This window comes from Monopterus albus, unplaced genomic scaffold (genome assembly GCF_001952655.1).
Source record: "Monopterus albus unplaced genomic scaffold, M_albus_1.0 scaffold54.1, whole genome shotgun sequence".
Classification (NCBI taxonomy): Eukaryota; Metazoa; Chordata; class Actinopteri; order Synbranchiformes; family Synbranchidae; genus Monopterus; species Monopterus albus.
In genome coordinates this window covers 710,534-720,763 of record NW_018127934.1, presented here as the reverse complement: position 1 = coordinate 720,763, position 10,230 = coordinate 710,534, and the positions used below count along the sequence as shown (strand labels likewise).

Below are 10,230 nucleotides of genomic sequence, written 5' to 3'. Positions count from 1 at the left end.
TGAAAGAGGCCTCTGACATGGCTTTTCCAAGGACTGCGACAAAAGTGCGAATTACCCACTTATCTGAGAGATGTTCAGATATTTGATCAAGAGCATTGTCAGACGTACTGACAAAAAATGAAAAAGCGGCAAAATGAAATCAATAAATTTAAACAAAACCTTAAATTACCTTGTGCAACAAACATATTGATGAAGAGGCAGAGTCCGGTCAACAGCAGTGTCCCTGTCTCACCAGGTTTTCTACCAATTTTCTCCAGGAACAAATACACACCAATCATCATTGGCATTTCGATGGATGCAAATATAAACTGTGTGAGGTATGGGTTTAGACCAAACCCTGTGATATTTAGACTTATCCCAAAATACGTAAATGCAACTCCGTACCTAGAAAATTAAGAAGAAAAAAAAAAAATCACCACTAAACTTTACAAATTAATGTTATTTTTTGCGTAATCTATATGCCACAACCTGAGGGACAGCGAATGAACTAGACGCACACAGCACCAGTGACTGGGAAACTATTTTGAAAATGTAGTTTTACAAACTACCAATTACTACACACGGGAAGACATTAAACAACAGTGAAACTACTCTGTAGTTTACTGAAATGTAGTTTGGTAAACAGGCAATTTAGAGTCACCAGTCAACCTAACCTGCATGTGTTTGGTCTGTGGGATGAAGCCAGATTACCCAGAGAAAACACACATAGGCACGGGGCTAACATGAAAAGTCCACACAGAAAGGCTCCAGTCAGTCAGATGCAAGGTTCACATCGAGCAACAGTGCTAAAAAGTGCACCACCCTGCCAGTCTTCACAAATTCCAATTACTGTACTGTAAATCCCTGAACAGTTCATAAAAGTCAATAATGCAAGGCTTCTGATATCCTATCTTATCATACAGTCTAACTGATATCTGGGAATGAAATTTTCCTGAATCATGCATGGGGAGGCCACAGTGGTTCAGTGGGTAGAGCAGTCGTCTGTTGAATCTCGGTGCCTCCAGTCCACGTGTCAGTGTCTTGCCCAAGTGTCCTTGGGCAAGACACTGACTGAATGGCAACTCTAAATTGCCCATAGGGGCGAGTGTGAGTGTGTGTGTGGTTGGTTGTCTACATGTCAGCCCTGTGATAGTCTGGCGAGCTGTCCATGGTGTAACCCGCCTAGGATTGTCTCCAGCCCCCTCTCGACCCTATTCAGGAATAAGTAGTGACCCAAACAGAAATGTAAATATATGATTTGTAATGTAGTCTAGCTTGAGGAAGGAGCCAAAAACAGAAGTTTCCTTTTGCTTTTATTTCCCCCCCCCACACACACACACTATGGCAACTGCACAGAACACACCAAACAATCTCCGCCAACCCCAAACTATGCCCAGAGGGGTATTATGGGGGATCCTACCAAGTGTCTCTCCACCCCCAACACTACAATATACATTATTTATTTTTATATACAGTGCCTTGCGAAAGTATTCGGCCCCCTTGAACTTTGTGACCTTTTGCCACATTTCAGGCTTCAAACATAAAGATATAAAACTGTAATTTTTTGTGAGGAATCAACAACAAGTGGGACACAATCATGAAGTGGAACGAAATTTATTGGATATTTCAAACTTTTTTAACAAATAAAAAACTGAAAAATTGGGCGTGCAAAATTATTCAGCCCCCTTAAGTTAATACTTTGTAGCGCCACCTTTTGCTGCGATTACAGCTGTAAGTCACTTGGGGTATGTCTCTATCAGTTTTGCACATCGAGAGACTGAAATTTTTGCCCATTCCGCCTTGCAAAACAGCTCGAGCTCAGTGAGGTTGGATGGAGAGCGTTTGTGAACAGCAGTTTTCAGCTCTTTCCACAGATTCTCGATTGGATTCAGGTCTGGACTTTGACTTGGCCATTCTAACACCTAGATATGTTTATTTGTGAACCATTCCATTGTAGATTTGGCTTTATGTTTTGGATCATTGTCTTGTTGGAAGACAAATCTCCGTCCCAGTCTCAGGTCTGTTGCAGACTCCATCAGGTTTCCTTCCAGAATGGTCCTGTATTTGGCTCCATCCATCTTCCCATCAAGTTTAACCATCTTCCCTGTCCCTGCTGAAGAAAAGCAGGCCCAAAACATGATGCTGCCACCACCATGTTTGACAATGGGATATATATTTATATATGATTCTGAGAGAGTCCAGAAGGCATATTTTTGAACTCTGGACAGGCTAGCTTTTTCCAGTTCTTATGCTAGGCTACGTTAACCACGCCCTAACTCTAGCTTTGTAATCAACACACAGATGAGAGAGCTATCAAACTTCTCATTTAATTCACAGAAAGAAAGCAAATAAACATATTTCACAAAATGCTGAGCCCCTTACCATGAAATAGATACTTACCACACTATTCCTGAGAATACTGTAAGTTTCCTAATCTTTGGGGTCCTAAAAAGATCCACAACAGTGTAGTTCTTATCTTTTGTTTGTGTTTCTGCACATTCCAGTAGTGTCTGAGAGAAAACAGGACAAAACACAAAACATATTTTTCATAATGTTGTTGTAATATTGTCTAACCAAAGTGAAAACAATGGAGAAATGTACCTTTGTTGTGATGTCAGTCATACACTCAGTTCTGTTGTTCATCTCTGCACATTTCTTTATGTAATAATGAGCGGCTTCTGCATTCCCATTAGCAGTGAGCCACCTAGCAGACTCCGGAAGCCACCTGAATTTACAAACATGCCAAGTTCAGCGTCCGAGTTCTGCTTCTAATATAATTCAGCTCTAAAGTGTAAAAATATTAAACTTTGGTACCGCCAGGCAATGATGGCCAGTATCAGGGGTGAGGTCACTGCCAAAATGAGCATCCTCCATTCGTTTACACAATATGCAATTCCAACCAGAGTCCAGGTGCCAACTGTCCAATCCAGGCTTATGATTATACCAGAGAAGGTTCTGTGTTCAACGCCAAACCATTCAACATCTGCAGAAATGTCAGCACAAATGATAGTCTTCTTGAAAGTAAAATATTAATTTTTTTGAAAACCAAATGTGAATAAAGCTTAAACACGTTTCTCCACTCAGTTAAAGGTTAGTGTTGCTTTAGCACTAGGCCACTTACTTAAAACAAGAGAGATGATACTTATTCCTGCAAGTGATATCCCCGTAAAAAATCTCATGATAACAAACATGACATATGATGGTGAGAATGCACTTAGCACTGCAAATATTGTGGATGATAAATAGGATACCAACAGAAGTGGTCGTCGCCCAAACCTGGACAAGAATAAATGGGTAAAATGTTGTTCATGTACAGTATATTGATAATGCACCAGACAGAAAAACAATTTGCACACAAATAATCCAGTTGTTTGATTGCATCATCTCAAATGCTTATTTAATGCACATTTTTCATGTATACATTCGCAATCTACTATAATCCTAAATGGAGAGAATTAGTCACTGTACCGTTTTGTCAAAAGAATCAAAAAAAGAGAGGAGATAAAGAAAATAACTGCCACACACGGTCAAGGTAAAGGCTACAAGCAGCTTGATGTTCCAGTGATCGTTAATGAGAGGTTTAAAGTCAATGGGACTCTAGACAACTTTTCCTGGACGTGGCTGCAAGAGTACTGGGAACTGGAGCCAATCTCAACTTACCTTGGGCAAGAGATCTATGGGCAGACACACCAAGCTGACATGAACGAACTAGCAATGACATAGGTCAACTGTTGCGTCACCTCACATCACCTCTGTCTGGACTAGTCAGGTTGAAAAGTGACACTTGAACACACTGCGCAGACTACAGCCAGAGGCCAGCTATCTTGTACATTCTGTCCTCAACTGTATTTTCCATTCAGAAATGGAAAGAAGACCTAGACAGCAGATATACAAGCTGTAAACAAAGCCACAGCTGTTCAACAGAGCTGCATGGCTACTGCAGTGACAGGCTAAAGGGACTTTCCGACACATTCTCATCTCATGCATTGATTCGCTTAACTGATCAGCCAATCAGAGCGGCCTTTCTGGCCAACAAGATTCGATGCCAATTCAACATCTTGAGTCAGCCAAAAAGCTGCTGACAGGGTTTGACACATGCCAATGGTGCAGGACACACAGCGAAGATGAGGACGACAAATGCTCACCTATGGCCCAACAGTGGTCGATGGCCAACCGTTGGCTTGGTGCGTCACAGGCCAATCACAGGGCTGACACACAGAGTCAGACAACCATGCACACTCAGATTCACACCTATAGGCAATTTAGAGTCGCCAGATAACCTAACCTGCATATCTTTGGACTGCAAGAGGAGACCAAAGTACCTGGAAAAAGCCCACGCAGGCATTGGGAGAACATGCTAAATCCACACAGAAAGGACCCAGTCAGTCAAGGTTAAAACCCAAAACCATCTTGCTGTGAGGCCACAGTGGTAATCACTGAACCACTGTGCTGTCCCAAAACATGCATGTGAAAGAAAAAGGATGAATGAGAAGACAACATTGGACTGTCAATCCAGCTGGCTATCTATGGAAAGAGCTTATGGTTATGGATGGGAGAGGACAACCACCCAACCTGAGAGAACTCACACAGCTTGCTTAAAAGTAGGACAAACTGCCAGAGAACACATCTCATTAAGAGCTACAAAAGCACTTGATTACAGTGATGTGTGGAAGTAATTTTTGGTTTACTCTTTATGCATTAAACTGTAACTTAGTATGCATCAGAATGAGTTGAACCTTGTCACACTGAATGTATGGACTTTCAACTTTTCTGCACAGCAACAAGATGTAGTGTAACCTGTCCTTGAATGATCTCCTCCATGATTAACATATCTCTCTGTACCAGGACCTGGATGTTACATTTGGGCAGCACAGCGGTTAGTGCTCACAGGAAAGAGGCTAAAGGAATTCTGTGCGAAGTTTGCATGTTCTCCCTGTGCCTGCGTGGGTTCTCTTCAGATACTCCAGCTTCCTCCCACAGTCCAAAGACATGCAGCTCGGGCTGATTGCCCATAGGAATGAGTGTGAATGTGTGGTAGACTGTCTGTGAAAGACTGGCGACCTGTCCAGGGTGTACCCCGCCTCTTGGTCAATGTCAGCTGGGATTGGCTCCAGCCCCCTTGCGACTCTATTCAGGAAGGAGCGGTATAGATAATGGATGGATGTTCCATTTAAAAATTCAAAGCAACTTATGTTGTATTAAATGTGGAATAGAGGGTAGTGTAGGTGAATTACAACTTTTCAAAGAGAACTGTGATTTTTCTTTTTTCCAACACTTTTATCTGCCTCTGTATTTAGAACATTCACAAGCTCACTTGTCACTGAGAAACCCAAATAAAGGGGCTCCAACCATCACACCGATGAAGAAAACGGTGGCTGTTGCCTTGTTCATCCCTTTTCTACTACACACGAGATCCCACTGCAAAGAAACCATTGCAGATATTATATAATGTATTTACAAGTTTAACTCAGTTCTTACTTTTCCCCATGCATTGTATTTACTGTATTTGGAAACAATTTCAACCTCCAAGCAAAGTGTAGATATAAAAATGTATTTTATGTTAATAAAAATGGCATAATCTTTAACAAAACACAAATGCCAATTTCTCCAAGGAACAAAATGTCATAATTAATGAATGACACTTACCTCTGTTGCCACAGTAGATTTAAAGGTGCTGTTGTCATACACCCATCCATTCCAGCACTGAACAGTAAATGCATCCTCACTACTGTTAGAGCCTGACAGATATTGATACTGGGGCACTGAAAACATCTGACAGGAGCTGAGGGTCCCATCCTGCTCTGCTGGAATACCAACAGCCAGTTTCTGGTCCAGAGTCAAATTCCCAAAGAGGTCTCCATTATCAAGAGCACTGATGTCACAGTGGTGAGAGGGAACCGCTGCCATGAAGTTATTCAGCAGAAAGTGACATGGCAGAGTAATTCGAGAGAGGATCTGAATGAGAACTAGCTTGATCTGAAATTTTCCAAATCCATTAATTTCTGAAAGTATGTTGTCAAACTTCATTTTGCTGAACATAAAACCAAATATTGTAACAGGAGTGTTACAAAGCTTAAATAAGACACGTCAGGAATAGGCGCATAAGGCGGCCAATAATATCAAGGGGTGAACTCAATTATAGAGCCAGAAGAGTAGAAGCGATACCGTCTCTTTAATAAGAGCACTGACAGCAAACAAAACGGTACAAAAACTGCTTGAAACGCACTCACAGGTCGGTAACACAGTCCAGGGTCAGTGCCGGCAAACTCACACAGCCAAGGGGACCAAAGCGGGAGGTGAGAGAGGGCAGTCCGTTAATCGAATACACAGAAAACAGTCCGAATTAGGAGGGCAAGCTAATATTTATAGAACAGGAAAAACAGGCACAGGAAAAAACCCTGGAAAGTCTGAAAATGGGTTAGAACGACCTGACAGAAAGCTGCCTAACGGGGTTAAAACAGGTGTAAATGAGTACTGATTAAAGTAAAAAGTCCGTAGCTGAGATAAGGCTATAGCAGGAGGTTATGTCAAAATAAAAGCATGAGACCGGAAACAGGCGGGACAGATTCATGACAACATACAGTATGTTAATCATTACATTATGTGTAAAACAAAAGGCTTTTCACTTTTTATTGCTCTCAGACAACTTTATATACCTTACGAGGGCAATTTGGTTTCATAGGTTTACAATCTACTCAACCATACACAGACTCACATATAAGCAGCAATCATCCATCACTGAGATATCAGGAACAGCAAGTCAATGCAGCATCAAAAAGGTATATGACTTAAGAGGGGACAAAAAGTGCAGTATAATCAGATTCTGGTTTATTTATTGCATTTAGCAGAAGCAAGCATGATCCAGCTTTGAACCTTGGAGCAAGGACAAGAGTGTGGTGTCATCAGAGAATTTTACCAGGTATCTGCTCTCCTTAAAAGACCTGTAGCTGTCCTTGTACAAAATAAAAAGTAGGGAGAAAAGCACACAGCCCTGAGGTGTCTGAAACAGGGGCAATGGACATACTGTAACTTGTTGAATTCTATCTGTTAAAAAAAATTTAAAACAGCTTTAATCAGGTAATTTTAAAAAAGAAGCAAGCTGCTCAATCAAAATATGAGGTTGCATCTTATTAACAACAGATGACAAGTCTCCAAAAGGAGTCTCGCATGAGCTCTGGGTTTGTCCAAATGCCTGTATATTCTGTCAAGAATAAAGAGTTTTGCATCTTCCACTCATTTGCCTCCTTTGTACCCTATATGATGATACATTCACAAAAAACAGTATAAACAGCAATGCGCACAGGTTCACCAAGAGCCGAGGATCATCAGCATTTTTCATTCAGATTGGCACAGATGAGGTGGAAAATACATCAGAGGGCGTATGGTGACAAATCATGATCTTCTTGAGCATTATGCAACAACTGGTATGTACAAAGATATGTAAGAATTCCTCATCAGTTTGAGACCAAGTAAAAAAATAAGAGGAATAACTCTCAAATACCCTGCCAGATTATACACATTTTAAATGTGACTTTACATTTGTGCAGATATTGTAAATCTAGTGATGTTTTCATATTTTCCATGTGTATTGCTGGGTATTCACATTTTGCAACAAAATGAGCCACACACTAACCAAAGTCTCTCTTTAGCTTACAATAATTATTGTATGTTTATTTAAGACAGGAAGGTTACTGTTGTCATTACACCATCTATTTACTGCTGAGCAGCTTTACAATGTGCAACTTTATCCTGGATTTTATTAACCAGGCAGAACAGTTTTAATTAAGTGAAAACAAAGGAAGAAGTGAGTGTGTATGTAGGAATTAAAGTAGTACAGGTATTCTTCCTCCTTTCTAGGGCGCTGTCCACGATGATTGGAGCAGAGAGGACGGACGGACTGAAGGACCAATAACAGGAGAGTTAAGTCTAAACCACGGCTTCTCCCCAACAGTTTTGGACCAATTAGATAGTAGCACCTTGTTATTGTTATTGTTTCTTTCTTGGATGTGTGTAATTTAGTGAGCAACCCAGAGGGTTTACTCAAGTATACTAGTATCATGCAACAGTGTTATGACCCCACCTTCTGGCGGCTGTCTGCAAATGTTGCTTTGGACTGAACAGGTTTGTGTTTGTAGCAAAATCTACAAGTTTTGAACTCACTATCATTTTCCATATAATAAAAAAATATGAATGGAGTCATTATTTGCCCTTAACCCTGGTCTACAGACTAACACTGTGTAGCACTAACAGGAACTATTTCATCAGGCTGATTATTGATTTTTACAATTTCACACCAGGCTATGAAGGAATTGTTTTGTTCATATATCCATATACTAATCTCAAAAGGAGTAAAAAGAGCAGAACTATAAAATATGCTGTCAGTTCTGGATAAAAATTGACCTGCTGGAAAATTTTGACAGTTGTTTTCCATGAGATAAATTTAATCAATAGGATAATTGAAGCAAGAACAAGGTATAAAATAAACAGCCTCTCAGATTTAGTTCTTAAATGGAAATGCTGACAGCCATCGCATTGCTGATATTTGTTGCAGTGATAGATGAGAACAGGAGAGGGAAAGTAACCTCACTATATAAACAGCAGTTCGGAAAACAGCCACCCAATTGTTTTGCTTATACTCTTGGATGTGAATGCTGCTTCCCCCTTGATATTACATACCATTCCATTTAGAGCGATGGCAGCTCTGATGAAACCGCCAAAGTAAAACTGCACTCCCTATTGGGGATAGGAATAATTTAGAGAATTTCAAAGTCGTTAAAAATGTGTACTACTGCTGAAATCATTTTATCTGCTCAGTAAATAAAAATGAGTTGTAATAACTGTTAGCAATTGAATGTTTTTGCTAAACAATTTAATGATTACCTTGGTAATCTGGCAAATCAAATCTTTAATAATTTAAATCTATACATATGTTAATCCTGGTGCAAATTATTTGATGTTTTTATAGAAATTTAGTATTGAAAATCTGTCCAAATGTTATTTTTTTATAATACACCCTTACAGTGAAAGGCTCCCTGTCCTGAAGTTGTCTTTGTTTTAATGAAGGTATCATTAGTGACACTGTGAAACAGCATTAGAAATGATAATTTGGTAAGGTTCAATGGTTCCCAGGAACTGTGTGTCTCAGAGTGCTTGACAGAATCCTACAATGAAGATGAAGCCCGTGATCCAGAGAACCTTTTACATCCACAGCCTCCTCATATCTCAAAATCTGATCCTGAGTCTCCAGAATGCCTTCAGTCACAAGACTGGGAGTCTGCTGGTGAGCAACGTTCTCTGGCTAAACTAAGTGGAAGTGATGAGGATGTTTCATACCCAGGCGAAGATGAAATCTGCCTTAGTGAATCAAGACAGTCCATTATAGAGTCTCTGCATGTACAAAACTCACTGACATCACTGTTGCCACACCCAGAGCAACCTGATTCAGAGCCTCCTGCTGGCCAGATGTCAAGGCCGCATTCCCCTTCATCTTCCTCTTCTCTTGGCTGTACTGGTGATATGACCCTGGCCTTAACCCTAACCACAGAACAGCAAATGGGAGCCAGTAATGGGCAGGGCTCAGGGACTGGGAACAGGAGGGCTGACTCTTCAGAAGAAGGAGGGAGTAATAAAGCACCTCCTGCTTCAGTCTTCTTTGGAATTTCAGCTGAGGGTGCTGAGCAGGCAGAGAACTTGAACTTGGAGTCAGACACAGATCTGTGCAGACCAGATCAGCACAGGGCAACGTACACACGTAAGTATCTTCTACCCTCTTTTTGTACTGTAGATTTCAGTGGACACATGAAGCTGAGCTTTTTTATTAATAAGAGAATTTTGTGGTTTCTTTAAATGCAGCGTGAAGCACCAATCGGCTTCCAATATTTCCTGCTTGTATTCAGTGTAAAGTTTAATATAATGCAACAGATGTCATTAAATCAATAATTTGGCTAAAGCACTATGGGTGCTGGTTATTTTTATGCAGTAACATGGAGTCTATTTAAGGTGGACTTACTGGGAGAATCCCCATGGCTTTTATAGTCAGAACAGGATAAGAATAAAATATGACCATATGATGAGGCTGACAGAAGCAAATTTGACAGACACCAGCATGTGTCCCCTGACCTGTCACCAGATCCCCTTTCCAATCGTAAGACTTGACCTCAATGGAAAGTGAACTCCTCACTTTTCTTGCCTCATGGATCCCCTTAAGTTAGCTGTAAGTAAATATGGTGCTTTTATTAGTGTGCTTGCTTC

General features: G+C 40.6%; 2 protein-coding genes across 4 annotated transcripts in view; one reads left to right on the top strand and one right to left on the bottom strand.

The window, feature by feature from the left end:
• The window catches only part of LOC109961301 (solute carrier family 22 member 7-like), a 7,946-nt gene extending 1,325 nt beyond the window's left edge, over window positions 1–6,621 (bottom strand). Inside the window, 8 exon segments of the mRNA XM_020602001.1 lie at window positions 2–63; window positions 170–384; window positions 2,380–2,489; window positions 2,581–2,704; window positions 2,794–2,962; window positions 3,101–3,255; window positions 5,294–5,397; window positions 5,626–6,621. Coding sequence (XP_020457657.1) covers window positions 2–63; window positions 170–384; window positions 2,380–2,489; window positions 2,581–2,704; window positions 2,794–2,962; window positions 3,101–3,255; window positions 5,294–5,397; window positions 5,626–6,018 — 1,332 coding nt within the window. The 5' untranslated portion in view covers window positions 6,019–6,621.
• Window positions 6,622–9,657: 3,036 nt separating this feature from the next.
• synpo2b (synaptopodin 2b) overlaps window positions 9,658–10,230 on the top strand; it is a 7,721-nt gene continuing 7,148 nt past the window's right edge. For all 3 annotated transcript variants that reach the window (XM_020602004.1, XM_020602003.1, XM_020602002.1), the window contains exon 1: window positions 9,658–9,730. The gene's annotated coding sequence lies outside the window, so the exon portion shown is untranslated. The remainder of the gene's footprint in view (window positions 9,731–10,230) is intronic.